Here is a 19083-nt window from a genome sequence, read left to right on the forward strand (position 1 = left end):
AGGGAACATCTTCCTCCCATGGGTAGTCCATATGTATGATATGGTGACTGTAGGTGTAAATGATATCGCTTTAGAGCCCGGAAACCATATTGCTACTTCGATATCCAGTGCACTTGATCTTTGACCTTTTGACCCCAAAATCGATAGGGAATATCTTCGTCCCATGGGTAGTCCATATATGTTTGATATGGTGACTGTAGGTGGAAAGGATAATGCTTTAGAGCCCGGAAACCATTGCGTCTACAGACGGACGGACAACCCGAATCTAGTCTAGAATAAACAATTTCTGTGAAGTTCTCAATCTGAATAAAAACACTGCAGATAGTAAATACATTTTAATTACAATGACAACAATCATACAGAAATCAGACGATAATAATTACATAGCTTGTAACATTTATATCACTGATATCACAACCATTTAAATCTTCTGCATCTTAATTTCTTATAATTGGTTTCTACGTGTTTGTATGCGTGCGAGATGGTGACTTATGATGTGAATCATCATCCACACTTTCTACAAAAGTAAATACTGAGAATGTACAATTAGGGTCCTGGACCACACTTTACAAAAGAACTTAATTACGACTAAGACCAAAATCTTCTGCAATTTACTTTCTTCTTTATGTTGATTTTAAAATTGTGATTTTAATGTGTGAATAAGAATTTAGTCATGTAATTTTATATAAGTATAATCTCACAAAATTCATCAAGTTGACGAGTTTTTAGAATTATATAATATTTTTAGTCTTTTAAATCGTAAGTTCTTTTGTCAAACAGGGTCCTAGGTTAATCAGAGGTAGCTGCAATTATTCAGTTCAACTCTATACAGCTATTTATACCGGTAAATCATCTCACAACCCATGGACACCTACACTGAACGAATCTGCATTTTAGAAATTCACAATCTAATGTCGTACTGTAGAGAAAAATGAAAAATCTAAGCATTTGATTGAAAGACAAGCTGGGAATATATGGCAATGTACCCTGCCGAGAATAGATAGGATACAAAATGGCTTTGATGGATCTATCTATATATATATATATATATACATATACATATATATATATATATATATACACACAGTATAATTTGTCCAAACCGGCCTCTGAGTACTCGGCGATGATGTAGACGAAATTGACAATTTACCAACAGAAAATTGCGCGAATAATTCCCAGATTTTAAATTGTTTAATATAAATTGAAACTTTTTCAAATGAACACGACAATGAAACACTGACATTTATATTTTTACATTTTGAATTCTTTTGTGATATAATAAAACGTTAGCAATCATTACACACGTATGCATAGATAGTGAATACAAGGGAAGCAACTCTCATTCTTGTCAACATTCTGCACTCCGGACTCTGTGAAAACCGTCCAATTTCTTTGGAACCACACATAGCCGGTTTAGACAGATTATACTGTATATATATATAATTATGTATATGTATATATATATATATATATATAAAACCGCTTCATAAATTAAACACTACTTTTTTGCTCTGCAGTAGGACACATTCGTGATATGGATTCTTGGCAGGGTACACATGGACTCTCATTCCCTATTGAAATATATTTTTTCCCTTGCCTAATGGTTGAGGAGAATATATATAAACTCTAACAGGGAATACCCTGCCAAGAATCCATATAACTAAGAATATCATTTAGAAACTTGAAGTAAAAAGAATGGAATGTATTATGGAGGTAAAATTTTTTATCAACCTTTAAAACAGCTTTCCCCAGGTAAAGCAAGTCATGGGGCACAACCTTAACCCTAACCCACCTTCCTAACCCACATCCCTAACTTTAATCCACATCCTTACCCCTAACCCACACCCACAACCTTAACCCTAACCCACATCCCTAACCCTAACCCACATCCTTACCCCTAACCCACACCCACATCCCTAACCCTAACCCAATTCCTTACCACAACCCACATCCTTACCCCTAACCCACACCCACAACCTTAACCCTAACCCACATCCCTAACCACTAACCCACATCCTTACCCTTAACTCATACCCTTTACAGTTACATGGTAATTCGACCAAAATTTTTTTCTAACGGAAAGACTCATCTTTTAACAAGAAGTGGTTAAAGTTTCCCACAATGAAACTTCAGTAACTAGCTGGTCTTTATAAGATACTGCGAAATTCTTTATTGATTAGGTATAAAATTCTACATATATAGCTAAAATCGTAAAAACATGAATCCAAGCTTTCCTTTCAGCGTAAGAACACATACATGTAGATCTGGACTTTGTACAATGGATGTCAGAAGTTCACAATCTGTCCTGTTTTATAAGACTCGACTGCTTTGTCAATGATTTCAGAAACCAATAAGCACTCCTCTTTCCTAATGAGAGGCTCAACTTCACCTATAAAAACACAAGGTCGCCTTCATTATTTACAAAACAAACAGGTGTACACAGAAATTTTATAACTTCCATTCTTATTAGTGCTAAAGGGTTGGGGGGGGGGGGGGTTGGGGGGGCACTACAGCATGACAAGCTCCCGATAGTGATTATTTACTCATATGATCTTGTCTTTTCATCAGAGTCCAGGGCTCAGCTGTACAGAACCTTGTCAAATTGATCTAACAGTTAACTTGACTGAAGTTTGATGTTAGATCTCTGCACATACTTGTCACACTTACCAGTAAAACTAAGTTGAACTTCAGTTCATGTATCTCGAACATCAATATTTTGAATACCATGGATATGTCGAAGAGACTTGGAAATCCCACTTGTTCTCTAAGTATTTTACCCTCGATATCTCAAATCCTTGGGTATCTCCAAGTTTCTTCTTGGTCCCATCAAGTTTGAGATAACGATCGAGGTTTAACTGTACTTGAATGGATCAAAGGACCTACCAGGTCATTTTAATCAGATTGGTTCCAGCTAATGGTATGTAGTGAATGGCAACTGTGATAGTGCCAAATTAAGGAGGTATACTACATCATCATAATGGCCGACTTTAAATCATAAGTGAAAATATAAATGTCAGGGAATATTCCTTTCTAAAAAAAAAAAAAAATTGGCAGTGCCTAGCTGAGTTGCTCAGTAAGTTAATGTGTCAACTGCTGATTTGTCGATCATGGGTTCTAGTCCAGCAGGGGTTAAGATTTTCAGATCACTTTCAACTAAATCTGCATTTTTTAACTAAATAAAGTAAATTTGAAAGTTTTAAATTCTAAAATATCACTATACATATCCTCCACTTTCCATCCTCATCAAATTTCTCCGGTGTAGCATACCCCCTTAACTGTCAGTTAAATCTAATTAAAAATGGTGCTACTAGGTCTTGGTGTAGATAGCATCCCTGAAAGTGCCATTGTAATGATATCCAAAATAGTCTGTTTGTAATACAATACGAGACTCACCTGTGAGACAACTATAGAAATGTCTATTTGTAATACAATATGAGACTTACCTGTGAGACAGATATAGAAATGTCTATTTGTAATACAATACGAGACTCATCTGTGAGACAGCTATAGAAATGTCTATTTGTAATACAATATGAGACTCATCTGTGAGACAGCTATAGAAATGTCTATTTGTAATACAATATGAGACTCATCTGTGAGACAGCTATAGAAATGTCTATTTGTAATACAATATGAGACTCATCTGTGAGACAGCTATAGAAATGTCTATTTGTAATACAATATGAGACTTACCTGTGAGACAGATATAGAAATGTCTATTTGTAATACAATATGAGACTTACCTGTGAGACAGATATAGAAATGTCTATTTGTAATACAATATGAGACTCATCTGTGAGACAGCTATAGAAATGTCTATTTGTAATACAATATGAGACTTACCTGTGAGACAGATATAGAAATGTCTATTTGTAATACAATATGAGACTTACCTGTGAGACAGATATAGAAATGTCTATTTGTAATACAATATGAGACTTACCTGTGAGACAGATATAGAAATGTCTATTTGTAATACAATACGAGACTCATCTGTGAGACAGCTATAGAAATGTCTATTTGTAATACAATATGAGACTCATCTGTGAGACAGCTATAGAAATGTCTGTTTGTAATACAATATGAGACTCATCTGTGAGACAGATATAGAAATGTCTATTTGTAATACAATATGAGACTCATCTGTGAGACAGCTATAGAAATGTCTATTTGTAATACAATATGAGACTCATCTGTGAGACAGATATAGAAATGTCTATTTGTAATATAATATGAGACTTACCTGTGAGACAACTATAGAAATGGGAAACAGCAGTCGCAAAAGCTTTCTCGAACCTCTGAGGAAAAGAGTAGTGCAATGGGGGCATATTTGACCCTTGTAGGTAATCTACACAGAAAGAGGATCTCCTAGGGTTGTCAGCCACTGCCATACCTTTTGTCCCAAACAACTACAAAATAACATCAAAGTACTGAGAAGTGCTGCACTCATAGTCACATCACTTAACTGCATGTCCCAAACAACTACAAAAAAACATCAAAGTACTGAAAGTACTGAGAAGTGCTGCACTCATAGTCACATCACTTAGCTGCATGTCCCAAACAACTACAAAATAACATCAGAGTACTGAAAGTACTGAGAAGTGCTGCACTCATAGTCACATCACTTAGCTATGGAGCGCCAAATTAACATAAACTCAAATAATTGAAGATATCTTCAATTATTTGAAGATATCATCAATTCAATTATTGCTCTCTTTAATTGAATTAATGCGCGCATTAAATCAATTATTGCTCTCATCAAATGAATTAATGCGCGCTTCAATTCAATTATTGCTCTCATCAATTGAGTTAATACGCGCATCAATTGAATTAATGAGAGCAATAATTGATTTAATGCGCGCATTAATTCAATTATTGCTCTCTTCAATTCAATTGATGCGCGCATTAATTCAATTAATGAGAGCAATAATAGATTTGATGCGCGCATTAATTCAATTATTGCTCTCTTCAATTCATTTGATGAGAGCATCAATTTAGTAGAAATATTGCTCACAATAATTAATTTAGAGCTCGGTATAAATAATTTGATGATCTCTTTAATTCAATTGAAGATATCTTTAAATCATTTACAATGCTTTTGTATAAGGAATTAATGCGCGCATCAATTCTTTTAAAGAGAGCAACAATTCAATTAAAGATATCATTAATTCAATTGTGGATATGTTGAATTGAAGATATCTTTAATTATATAGTTGCTCTCTCTAAAAGAATTATTGCTCTCTTCAAATAAATTAAAGATATCATTAATTCAATTGAAGAGAGCAATAATTGAATTAATGCGCGCATTAAATCAATTATTGCTCTCATCAAATGAATTAATGCACGCATCAATTCAATTATTGCTCTCATCAATTGATTTAATGCGTGCATTATATCAATTATTGCTCTCTTCAATTGAATTGTAGCGCGCATCAATTCAATTGTTGATATCATTAATTCATTTGAAGAGATCATTAATTCAATTAAAGTGCGCTTCAAATCAGCTGAAGAATTAATGCTCTCATCAATTCAATTAATGCGCGCAATAATTCAAAATTGAAGATATCATTAATTATTTGAAGTGATCTTTAATTCAATTGTTGCGCGCATCAAATGAATTGATGATATCTTCAAATAATTGAAGATATCTTCAATTATTTGAGTTTATGTTAATTTGGCGCTCCATACTTAGCTGCATGTCCAAAACGACTACAAAATAACACAAGAGTAAGCCACATCACTTAGCTGAATTTTACAGAGTGCACTCTTGTGGTTTCTAAGATTTGAATATAATTTTCAAAACTGTGTGTTTGTGAGCTTGTGTGAATGCATATGTGTGTGTGTGTGTACATGTGTGGGTCCTAGTTTTAACTTGCTTCTTGACTATATGAGGATTTGACAAATTGTTCCCTAATGGGTTTTGAGAGGGAGATTTTACAACATTTTTTCTATAGATTTCCATGTTAAACGTTAAACATCATTTGTTGCCCTATCATGGTCCCAGGGATCATGGGAGCTTTCACGTCAGTTTTACTTTCCTGGTCTAGTACTTCTTGAGAAGAAATTTATAGCCCTGTATGGAAATATTGAAAAGGATCAACTTTAAATTTAGAATGTCTATAATATAAATAATATTAAAAAATTAGGTTTACCTATTTGGTATTTGTCATGCAAAAGGTTCACTAAATACTGAGAGACAATATCATCCTATTTCCAGAGTAGTTTGACCCTTGACCTTGTGACTTCAAAAGCAATAGGGGTCATCTACTCCTTAGGCAGAACCTGGGTACCAAGTTTGATGTTTATCATACAAAGGGTTCTCAAGATATTGAGCAGACAAGATCTTACTTTATATAATATGTATGTTCAGTCTGACCTTTCACCTTGTTGCCTCAAAATCCGGCCTAAAGACCATAAACTTTAAGTCTAAATTTCAAATCCAGCTAACTTTTGAAATAATTTTCATAAACAAATCAAATTTTCAGTAAATGTTTGCACTTGAATATTTTTATAAACCTGCAGTTTTTTTTAAAATAACTGTGCTAGATAAATCTTAAAATATAAGTACATATAATCAAAATTTTGACATAAGTCCATTCTAAGTCTATGGTCTTGGGGCCAGTTAGGGACCTCTACTTTTAGGGGGAGGGGAAATTAGTGACCTTTGACCTCAAAAACTAACTGGATATGTATCTACTCTTTAGGGGAAACTGGTATAGTCTTTCAAGCAAAGAATTCGTAAGAAATTGAGCACACAACACTTGGTTAAGCAACTGACCAACAGGTGTAAACCAATATGCCCCCTTTTTCGGGGGAGGGTGGGGGGCATAAAGAGTTTTCAAACATTCCACCCTATTTCTGATTATCTCCCTTTGGAAGATACATCTCAAACTTAAATCCCATTTCCCTGTGTATACTTTGTATAATATATTAGAATTGGCCTAGTAGTTCTGCAGAAGTTGAAAATATGAAAAGTGAAAAGAGCGATCACAAAAGATGAAATTTTTTTAAACAGAAACCTCAACAGATGGGATAAAATTGCATCTAAGGTTATTAGTTCCTTGTTCTAAATTCTAAAAAAGACTTCTTCAGTTCAATTTTTTAATGAAAATCCAACATATTGATATGAGGGCTTGTTAGAAAAATAAAAGAACGCTGGCCTTGCCTCTGCCCTGATGTCATAGCCATACACCGATTCCCGGAATACATCTATGGTTGCAATCATTCCATTCTTGAACTTAATGGAGATGACGCCAGCGTCTGGTTCCCGTATCTTCTGCAGCGTCTCGTCCCGGATATGAGTCATGACGTACACTGACTCTGGTTCAGAACAGGACGTTAACCAAACCATCATGTCGATATCATGAACCGCCATGTCAGATATCAAGTTACAGCCAGTGATATCTGAAAAACCATCATGTTGATATCATGAACTGCCATGTCAGAATCAGATTACAGCCAGTGATATCTGAAAAACTATCATGTCGATATCATGAACCGCCATATCAGATATCAAGTCACAGCAAGTGATATTTGAACAACAAAACACTAATTACCATCTTCATTCAAAATATGTTTTATATATTTATATTTACAAATATGTTTTTACCTGTGATATGTTTTATAAATGTAACTTTAGAATTGCTGTCATAAGGCAGTAATACCCACACGCAAGTGTTTGTCTATAAATAAAACTCTCAGTCATACTTGTGTTACTATAGGAAAGAAGCTGTTACTATAGGAAAGAAGCCGTTACTATAGGAAAGAAGCCACAATAGTTACCACATAACACATACTCTATATCATATATTATTGCATATGTCAAGGTGCATTGAGTATTCTGTTGGGCAAGTGCCCTGAGGTCAACCCATTTCATAATTGTTAAAATATATCTAAAATCAAAGGCCTGAAGATCCTAAGAGTCGACACACTATCATTGTCAACATTGGACTAGGTAATATTCAAGGAGGAAGATTGTAATCAAGAATGAAGAATGTTGTGTGTGTTCTTCTTTTGGCGGGATTTATAATTAAGTGCATTATGTCTGTTCTTCTTTTGGCGGGATTTACAATTAAGTGCATTATGTCTGTGTAATTAAGTGACTAAAGTCATAACCACTGCCAAAATATAAACTACTGATACAACATGGATGTAAACAGACATTGCTAATTCATGATTGTGCTAAACAGAGGTGCCAATGTAATTCATTTCAGTAAAAATAGCAAACAAAACATAAAATCAGAATTTGTGTGAAACTATAAAAAACCAAAATCACAAACATGTCATCAAAGACATTTAAGAAAGAATTTTGTGATGGGGCAAAACTCATGGGTGGCATAATCTGCAAGATATGTTTTTGTAAATCTTACAAAAGCAATTATAAGTTTATCCATCCCCCTCTTAATTTCATATTATAGAAATAAAAGTAAATGTGTACAATTGATAATATTTTATGCTGAATAGCAAGATATCTTAAAAGTTAAACAGATACTGTTGATTCCTAAATATATGCAAAAAATTTATTATTGCATAATTTCGGGAGAGGCATCACTCACAAAATAAAATTACTTACTTTTAATTTTCTGTTGCTAAAATACATGTAAGAACTCTTGATTATCAGACGACACGCAAATTCATGTTTACAGGATTTGATGTTTGTTTGTTTGTTTTTTGCTGTTTTCCGCCACACTCAACAATTTTTCAGTTATATGGTGGCGCCCAGTTTTTATTGGTGGAAGAGAAAACCCAAGTACAATGTATCTGGGAAGAGACCACCGACCTTTCGAAAGTAAACTGGGAATCTCTCTCACTTACTGGCATGAGCGGGATTAGAACCCGTGCCGACAGAGGTGAGAGGCCGTGTGATTTTGAGCGCGATGCTCTAACCACTCGGCCACGGAGGGTTAAATTTAGTATGTTGAAGGATTTGACGTATACGAGTCATTTCGCCATATTAAGTACTCGCGTAAAATAAGGAATCTACAGTCATTACAAAAACAAAAGCACAGCTGAAGATTTATGTCAATATGATTAAATTTTGATGTAAGGTTGATTTTGATTGTTTGTGACTACCCCCTTCCCCAAAAATTGATTTGGCAAAAGGGACTGCAATAGAAATCAATTATTATAACAAGATATATCTTAATCATATAGCTGTGCAAATCCCCTTAAATTAACCTTGTTCCACTGTAAGTTTTAGCAAATTTTGAATTATATTGGCACCTTTGCATTTTATTGTACATGAAATCTATCAATCATTTGGACAACAATAACAACATTATATTGCAACTGTTTTGTAATCTGCATTTTGATTGGCTAATGCACTGATGTTTGAAGCTATCAAACGAGCATTAACAAGACGAAAAGCTGTTCATTGTGACGTCATAACAGAATGACACGAAAACAGAATGTCAAACATAAAAAACTTTTTGCCGTATTTCATATAACAAAATGCAAACCTCAACAAAATAAGATGTAAACATCAAACAAAATAGGAATAACTATCTTTTCATTATTTGCAATTGTTAATGCTGATTTAAATTGGTAATGAATATCTGTTTTATCAGCTCCACTAAAGTGTCACCAGTAAAACTCAAGTTTTCAATCGTAAAGTCCGCATTAATGGTTGTAAATAACATGTGAGAATTTAAGATAGTTATATTCCCTAATTCATGGGTAAAAGATTTTGCTTCCTTTCATAGACAAACTAACAATTGAGGAAGAAAAAAACAAATAAATGAATTTCAAATTTCTTCATTAGACCTTCGCAAAGACTGACTGACCATAGTTTGATGATTTGAAACTGCTCACTGGTATCAGACAGGAATTCATAGGAAGGTTTAGGGTTGTCTGGTGATGCGAGTCTCAGTAGCTGTAAACTCCCCCCGATAATTACAGGTCATTGATAATTACTTTGTACATTGCAAATGATGATGAAAAATTAAGTGCTCACCGGTATTAGACAGAAATTCGTAGGACGGTTTAGGGTTGTCTCGGGACGTGAGTCTCAGTAACTGTAGCTCCCCCAGACTCCTGCTGAGCACCGTCTTCTTCAGTTCATCAAAAGCTGAATCAAATCTCCTGGAAAGTTGACAGTTACAATGAATGAATGATTGTAATCATACATTACTATAACAGACGAGATATTCATACCATTGCTGAATGAATGATTGTAATTATATGTTACTAATTAACTGGTGAGATATTCAATCCATTGAGCTGAATGAATGATTGTAATTAATATGTTCTTACAACAGGCAAGATATTCAATCCATTGCTAAATGAATGATTGTAATTATATGTTACTAATTAACAGACGAGATATTCAATCCATTGCTGAATGATTGATTGTAATTATATGTTACTAATTAACTGGTGAGATATTCGACCCATTGCTGAATGAATGATTGTAATTATACATTACTATAACAGGTGAGATATTCGACCCATTGCTTTTAGGAACCACAGGTACATGTAGCAATAATTGACAGTATGTGTATGCCAAAAGCTTTTTTTCCCTAACAAATAAAATAAAATGCTTCAATGCCTTATAAACTTACAGAAGTCAGTCACACAGGATAAGGGGAGCTCCACTTTTCACGAATGTGTTTTTTGGGGGGTAAATCTGGAAAATCTAGGAAGATTTGTCCAAAAGCATAGCTGCATCCCCCCTTTAATATAAGCAGTTAATTTTCTTTCTTTAATCGGAGTTTAGCAATTTTGTTGATAATCATTACCATTGTGACACTTCGTTGAAACAACTTTGGACATTGCAGTGTAGATCTTTATTAATATCATGTTAAAGAATATACCTAAAATTGAGAGTCTTGTTTAAACTTTTCATCAAATTAAGGTGGAAACAATCAATTTAGCTTTTTTTTTTTATATATATAACCGACCATAGATATTTACATTCCATTACAATTTTTTCCCCCGAGAAATTAAAAAATCTGGAGGCAATCATGTAGTGTGAACACGACACCATCGTGGTAAATCATAAACTGAATCTGTTCATATAAAAGCACCTTAAGTGGCCTTTACTTCATGTTGACAAAAAAATCTAGAAATTCTGTCGTTACAAGGGCAGGTACAGTAATTAATGTGCAAAATGTATTTGTATTGTTATTATTTCTCTATCACAGTGACATACCTGTCCGACAGGACAAGTGATTTAAATTCGCATCTAATTATACGAAATGATGTTTGTATGACAACACATGTCACTATAATATTAGTTATTTACTTCATATTTACCTACAAGGACATTTTCTTTCACATATTGCATGTAAACAGAAATGTACGTTAAATAGATCGAAGCATTGACTCTGAACTCTGACTTATATCGTGATATCACCAACTTATACATGTATAGATATAATAATTGCCATTAAAACTTCTAACCTAGCTAATCTAAGTGTTCTGTGCCATTTAGCAGTAATGTATGAGGTGCAGTTTTAATATTTTTGAGGTATTTTCTGATATCAAAAAAAGAATTATTGATATCAATAATTCCAATTCCTGATATCAAAAAATAATTCTTGATATCAAAAAATCATTTTCTGATATCAAGAATTCGAATTCCTGATATCAAAAATGATTTTCTGATATCAAAAAATCGAATTCTTGATATCAGAATATAAGGTTGATTTTCTGATATCATAAAATCGAATTCTTGATATCAAAAAAATCATTTTCTGATATCAAGAAATTGATTTTTGATATCAAAAATTGAATTTTTGATATCAAAAAAGAATTTGTATTTTTTGATATCAAAAAATCACAAAATCACATTTTTGATATCAAAAATTCAATTTCTTGATATCAATAAATAACTTGAACAGGCTTGCATTACCATGACAATTAAGGGACTTTGGTTTGTAAGTATAAACTATGTAAAGGATGAAGTCCGAAAACTGTTAATACATTCTGTGAGAGAAAGAACTGTTCCAGGCCTGAAGGGCCAAGGATAGTTTTTTCTCTCACAGAATGGACAATTTGAGGACTTTTATCTTACTTACAACATTTTGTCTATTGTTAACTTAATAAACCGTCCCACGGGTGATGTTTATGTGTTTTCTATTATCATGTGACATACGTGATTGTCTGGAGACTGAGTGGCATTTCCAAACACATCAACAAGAGGGTAATGACAGCTCACTTAATTTCTGACTACTTCCCAAGTAAACTTTCATCAGTGAAAATGTCCTAATTAATGGAGAAAGTTTATTTCTAACTCAATCACAATATAGATCCTGAGGAAAGCGTCAAGATATATGACATTTTGAGTGACATACTAGATATGGGGGGGGGGGGGGGGGGGGGGTAGCAGACCACAGCCAAAATTTGATCTAAATCTGGATGTGTACTCCGATATTTCTATATAATGGATGAATTAATTAGTGCCACTCTGAAGCTAGACAATTAGGATTCAGACAATGGCAAGTGTATGAAAAAGATGAAAAGTTGTGGTTCCTGTTCTAAAAATGATTCCGCTTGTAGTGAATCTAGTGAGATTAACAGCAGGAGATATGTCTTTCTCATTTAAATTTTGATCCAAAAAGTATGTTGTTGGATATATTTTCAAGCATTTCATGGATTGCATCTACCATGGCCTGAATTCATGTACAAATTGTGTGAAATTAAGGATGAAATGTTTTGTTTATTTTTAAAGAAAGCTTCTTGATGTGCATGTTGTGAAATTATCATGCATCAGGATATGTGTCATTTCGCATTGGATATGTCTCATCTCCAAAGATGATATTATATTTTTGAAAATTTCATGTACAAATGTTTGATATTTAAACATAAATGTGTATTAAATTGAAAATTTGCCGCATCATTACTGTTGACTTCCAGAAAAAATTGCGTTTTATGTACATATATTTTTCTTGCTTTCTTGCTTTCAACATTTAAAACCTGTACATTAAGTTACCTGTAATAGTACATTAATTTTCAACTGTCCGTTAGTTAAAAATCGACTTGTCAACTTCAATGTACGATTACAGGTGACTTAATGTACAGCTGTTTTTAAATATCCAATTTAGAACTATATAATGTACAAAAAACACAAAAGATTACATAACAAAATTGTTTTACATACAATGCTTTCGTATTTACTCACCCTCTACCATAACTTGTTAGTAATATTTTGTAACCTTTGAAAAGATGTCAGAAGAATGGCTCCGTTATTTTCCGCCGTGTCGTAGCAGGTCTTGATGTCTGTATAAGATTCCGCCGTTGGTTTTTCCACCATAACTGATTTCCCTGTAATCAAGCAGATAATCTTTGCAGAAAAATTCACTGATGGTTCGTAAAATATTGAGTGGATGAAATTTTCTCAAACCTTCCTTCAGGCTATCGCAAATAAGTTCAGCGTGTGTTGAAGTTGGGCTGAATATGAAAACAGCATCTAGTCTGAAAAGGACAGAACAAATACATATAGTAATTGGTTTGTCAGTTCACAAGTAATTTGTACTGATACATATTATTATACCCGGTAGTGCCATTTTAGTAAAAAAAAAAAGTTTTCTTGCATGCTGCAGTAGTATTTTTTTTTTTTATTATTATTTCCACCCTTACATTGATACATTTGGGAATATGAATTAAGAAACCAAACTGTAGTTTTCCAGAAATATCTTATTTTCAAAGGAAAAAAAGAAAGCTGAACAGTCTAGATTGTAAAAAAGAAATTTAAGTCAATCAGTCACTAAAGAATAAACCAAACCAAGGTTAGGGTCATATAGCTGCCAAACATGCATGTGACAAGATTAGGGTTAGAATGTGTCGGCTAGGGATAGTCGGCTGTGGTGTCACGTCCTTTAGTCGGCTGTGGTGTTGTCTCTTAGTCGGCTGTGGTGTTGTCTTTTAGTCGGCTGTGGTGTCACATCCTTTAGTCGGCTGTGGTGTCACGTCCTTTAGTCGACTGTGGTGTCACGTCTTTTAGTCGGCTGTGGTGTCACGCCCTTTAGTCGGCTGTGGTGTCACGTCCTTTAGTCGACTGTGGTGTCACGTCCTTTAGTCGGCTGTGGTGTCACGTCCTTTAGTCGACTGTGGTGTCACGTCCTTTAGTCGGTTGTGGTGTCACGCCCTTTAGTCGGCTGTGGTGTCACATCCTTTAGTCGACTGTGGTGTCACGTCCTTTAGTCGGCTGTGGTGTCACGTCCTTTAGTCGACTGTGGTGTCACGTCCTTTAGTCGGTTGTGGTGTCACGTCCTTTAGTCGACTGTGGTGTCACATCCTTTAGTCGGCTGTGGTGTTGTCTCTTAGTCGTCTGTGGTGTCACGTCCTTTAGTCGACTGTGGTGTCACGTCCTTTAGTCAACTGTGGTGTCACATCCTTTAGTCGACTGTGGTGTCACGTCTTCTAGTCGACTGTTGTGTCACATCCTTTAGTCGGCTGTGGTGTCACGTCCTTTAGTCACCTCAATTTTACTATGATAATTTTAATGCAGTCAGTGCATCAATAGCTTTTTCAAATTCACATATCTTCCTTTTTTATAACAACTAACAGTAATCATCTCCATTTTGCTTACATCATACTTTTTCATAATCTGTTAATTTCCAAAAACCTAATAGAACTATATATCATTAGATAACAACCTGCATGAATGGAAAAAATAGCATAATATTAACACAATTTTTATAGATTGGGAGTAGTAATTAACCTCTCTATCAACAATTTGTCACAAATTTCACTCCATGTTATGCCTTCAACTCGGATAAAGAACACGGTACCTTATAATACAGAAGATTTTGGTGAGAGCATGTTTTGTCCATTATTTCCTGACACATGATACGTGTCTATATATATCAAAGTTAATTGTTTCAAATTATACAATATGTACAATATGTTTCAATTTGATAGTAATATTCAAAAAACGTTTAGAAATTTACTGATTTAATTAACCATCTCCCACATTTAACAAAGTACATTGTATCATTATCATAACAGTCTGGATCAATTTTATACATCCTGACCTTATTCCTATAAAGTTGGACATGGAGTTAGTCTTTTGTTGAATGATCAAGGGCAGGCAACTCCGTACACGGAAGTCTAACATACAAACTCATGTCCATTGTGCCTTAATGTTTAACAGTGTAATACATGTAATAACCCCTTATCGGCTAATAGTCGTTTTCTGTCCATGGACTTGAAGAATGGTATATCCTGGAGGAAGAGGTCCTCTTGAACTTTCACAGTTTGCTGGTTGCTATCTTCAATGATCCAACTTATGTTGTATCTTCTGTCTCTTAGAACATTGGGAATGTGGACGGAGCTGGCAATCCGTCCCGCTCCGATGACACCGACATTGAGGCGATGTTTCTTGTTGTTGTTCTCCACTACAGTTGACAGTGAAAACTTTTGGCATTTCTGCTGGGGAAAAGTCAACATAAGTGAAATAAGAACTGGTGTATGTATTGAGGACATTGCACGTCAACATAAGTCACACATTACAAATATGTCATACCTGTGGATTTCTATGATAAAATACAGTCAAACCGAGTTATCTCAAACACAATGGTGCTGAGAACATTACCTCCAAGGGTTTGAAATGTTGAAGCAGAAATACACAACGAAAATGTAGTTGGGTCTTTCAACTCATTTCGAATTCGAATTTATATATCCATGGCATTCTAGATATCGATGTTCAACTGTAGTTTCTGTTTGAAATAGCATCGTATTTTAAGGGGAATCCCCCATTTGACAGTTTCCTTGACATAAAGAATAGCAGGTAATATTAGCACTCATTATTCAATCATTGTTGAAGATCCATTGTCTCTATCAGCTAGGTTCTAGAGTTCTACCAGTTTATTTGATCCCACCAGCTCTGCCAAACTCTCAATTTTGTATTCTTCGTGGTATTTCTGAAATTGATAATCATCTTCACTTCTTCATGAGAGTGTTCAGAGGTCAAGGTCAATGAAGTTAGATTGTAGACTTTGATGGAGTTCTTTGCTAGACCCCACCCCCATATGGTCCCTCCCAAAATGTACCTTAACCCCTTCAACCAGAAAACAAGTACATTTTTGACACATCAGGGAAGTTCTAGTACTAGCCTGAGTGACTAAGACTTTGACCTTGGAAACATGACCTTGATTAAACAACAAGATCAACACATACACTTTTTTCCATTGGGTCTTGGGTTGTCACTCCCCTCAAGAGAAGCAAAATCATAGCTCTAATACATTTTTTTTCAACAATTCTTCTGTGACCTTTAACTTTGTGACATGACCTTGATTTAAGATAAATAGGCCAACACAGCAGTAGCCTTATCGTTATGGCACTTGATTCAAAGCTGGGACTCCGGACATAACCTTGAATCAAGATTATGACATGGGCTACAAGCCTATAGGACAATTATGGCTACCAGATGCTAATGTTAAAATCAATCCAAAAGAGACTGTGACCCACACATCAATTCCATCGAAACATGCAGAGAAGGGCTGCAATATTTGTGGCCAACAGCTACCATGACTTACTCCCCTGAGACAATCTAACACTTAAAATGGAAGACCCTCTGGACTAGAGGAATAGCTACCTTGTCATGCTCCTGGACTATGAATTGTGTTCTAAGAATAGCTCAGCTCAGTGTAGAGGAGAAGACGATATTTAGAGGGCTACATATTATAATATTCATATACATTTCTTTAACCACATATTTCTCTTCAAAATCACAGGTGCAAGTGTAAAAGACTGGTTACCAGGTGGGTGTGCTGTAACCGTTCCTAAATCTAACGAAGTAAGTCAACGAAATTATAGAACGGTCACTTCTACTTCTAGGAAATATGCAGTGGAGTTATCTTTAATTAATTAAGTTGTGTCCTTTGTAACAAGTGGTGGATGTAGTGCTGGCGCATCAGACATGTCACCCACCCACCCTTTTTAAAAATAAAAATGTGAAGTAAATCAATTAATATTAAATATTTTCATCACAAATAAATTTATGTAGATTTGTCCAAAACAGTAAAGCTTAACAGATATCTCTTGTTTTGTCAGAACCTAGTAGCTTCAAAGGGCTATGCCTCCTCTGTGTCAGCTGTTTGTCGTGGACCCACTGCGAGATTCAACATAGCCTCCAGACTCCCAGCCCCCATCCACCGCTAGTAATCCAGTTACAGCTGTCTCAGACTGGAACTTGTCATAAATGTTTATATACTGTACGTTTAGATATGATAAAAAGGCCACACTAATATGTTTGGTCGTTACATGCGTACTGAGTAACCGTACCCTCGATAATCTAAAGTCGTTCAATCTTATCTTGCACTGTCCCGCTCTCAAGACGTCTTGTCCTAATCTATTTCGCATGTAGGTCACTTAAAACGAACCCACCTGATGAACACACTTGCACCCTGTATATTCCACAGATATAAATAAAAGGTGTAGGTTGGTTTTTTTTTCACCCGAGTGTAATAATAGCCCCTACATACCGGAGATTTAACACCGTCTCGGCGCTTGCATCACTTACCGGTGTGGTATTGCACGACAAACCCGACCTTCTGCACAGCTTTGATAATCGTCTTGATAGCATTTTTCGGTGTTGCAACCCCACGACCTGACAGCTTTCTTCTGGCACAGAGCGGTTTTGTGTTTACTTTACAACTGCGTACTATTTTTAACATATGACGTCAAAACTTCAGCTAGACATTCCCAGTCAATGGGATGGATGAATATTCATGATTTACCATACCTATACTGGTTTACCTAAATTCACAAAAACCCATTATAAAGAATTGCTGGATCGAGTAAATGTTCTACCAAACCCTTATCTCTTTACGGAAATATTCAGCTGTGAAGAAGAAACTTCAGACGTAAAATTTTGTGCCACTTTATGCCAGAAGTTTAGTAAATTTGAAAATTTCTCTGATGTCTTTTCACCTTGGTAACGCTACATCGTCCATTTTTTCATCCTGCGTTATTTTCATATCTTTAATTATATAATTGCTCTCTCTCTCTCTCTCTCTAAAATAAGACTAATAAGACTAGACCTATTATGAACCCAATTTAATTAGATCTAGTAAGAATTTAAACTGAATGTCTTTTTATATTCTTGTGACATATTATCATGGTTCTTTCTTATGGAGCGCCAAATTAACATAAACTCAATTATACGCGCATTAATTCAATTATTGCTCTCTTCGATTCAATGTGATGTGCGCATCAATTTATTTAATGAGAGTAATAATAGATTTGATACGCGTATTAATTCAATTATTGCTCTTCAATTCGACTGATGAAAGCATTAATTTCGTAGAAATATTGCTCGCAATAATTAATTTAGAGCTCGGTATAAATAATTTGATGATCTATTTAATTCATTTACGATGCCTTTGTATAAGGAATTAATGCGCGCATCAATTCTTTCAAAGAGAGCAACAATTCAATTAAAGAGATCATTAATTCAATTGTGGATATGTGGAATTGGAGATATCTTTAATTATATAATTGCTCTCTCTCTAAAAAGAATTATATTGCTCTCTTCATATGAATTAAAGATATCATTAATTCAATTGAAGAGAGCAATAATTGAATTAATGTGCGCATTACATTAATTATTGCTCCCATCAAATGAATTAATGCGCGCATCAATTCAATTATTGCTCTCTTCAATTGAATTGTAGCGCGCATCAATTCAATTGTTGATATCATTAATTCATTTGAAGAGATCATTAATTTAATTCTAAAAGCGTGTTTAATTAAAGCATGCATCAATTCAGCTGATCATTAATTATTTGAAGAGATCTTTAATTAAATTGTTGCGCGCATCAAATGAATTGATGATATCTTCAAATAATTGCAGATATCTGAACAATTATTTGAGTTTATGTTAATTTGGCGCTCCATATCCACATTCACTTACAACTTCCACTCTTCGCAGTATTTTTTAAAACAATTCGCCTATGCAAATCGGCTTGGCTGTGATATTTTTACTGGAAATGACATTCATGCCGGATTTTGCCGAGATTACCCATTCCCCCTCCATCAGCGCCCCCTTCATAGGTCATTTTTATTTGTACTGCACAAGAAAAATATTTATACTATAGGATATTCCAAAGAGAGCATAACCGAAAAATCCAATAAACAAAA

General features: G+C 34.7%; 1 protein-coding gene across 2 annotated transcripts; it reads right to left on the reverse strand.

Annotated features, from left to right (window-relative positions):
* Nucleotides 1-320: 320 nt before the first annotated feature.
* On the reverse strand, nt 321-17621 carry LOC125658940 (uncharacterized oxidoreductase YrbE-like). 2 transcript variants are annotated; one of them, XM_056149313.1, is made up of 8 exons: nt 17465-17621; nt 15113-15369; nt 13343-13413; nt 13155-13263; nt 9953-10080; nt 7166-7404; nt 4244-4409; nt 321-2389 (listed from the first exon to the last, which is right to left on the reverse strand). In XM_056149313.1, the coding sequence occupies exons 1-8, from the start codon at nt 17525-17527 to the stop codon at nt 2286-2288; spliced, it is 1137 nt and encodes a 378-aa protein (XP_056005288.1). In that variant the 5' UTR covers nt 17528-17621; the 3' UTR covers nt 321-2285. The 2 variants fall into 2 exon arrangements, with proteins under 2 accessions (XP_056005288.1, XP_056005287.1); XM_056149312.1 differs by having other exon boundaries at nt 15113-15372; nt 17465-17618.
* Between the last annotated feature and the right edge of the window lie 1462 nt (nt 17622-19083).

Source organism: Ostrea edulis, chromosome 9 (genome assembly GCF_947568905.1).
Source record: "Ostrea edulis chromosome 9, xbOstEdul1.1, whole genome shotgun sequence".
NCBI lineage: Eukaryota > Metazoa > Mollusca > Bivalvia > Ostreida > Ostreidae > Ostrea > Ostrea edulis.

What these genes read in the sequence shown, in the direction of transcription:
- LOC125658940 (XM_056149312.1), bottom strand. Translation starts at nt 17,527, where the DNA reads ATGCTATCAAGACGATTATCAAAGCTGTGCAGAAGGTCGGGTTTGTCG. An exon ending in TTGCGATAGCCTGAAGGAAG is followed by an intron (nt 13,264 to 13,342) that starts GTTTGAGAAAAT and finishes GCTTGATTACAG; the next exon opens with GGAAATCAGTTATGGTGGAA. An exon ending in GCTATGACATCAGGGCAGAG is followed by an intron (nt 4,410 to 7,165) that starts GCAAGGCCAGCG and finishes GTTATTTTGTAG; the next exon opens with TTGTTTGGGACAAAAGGTAT.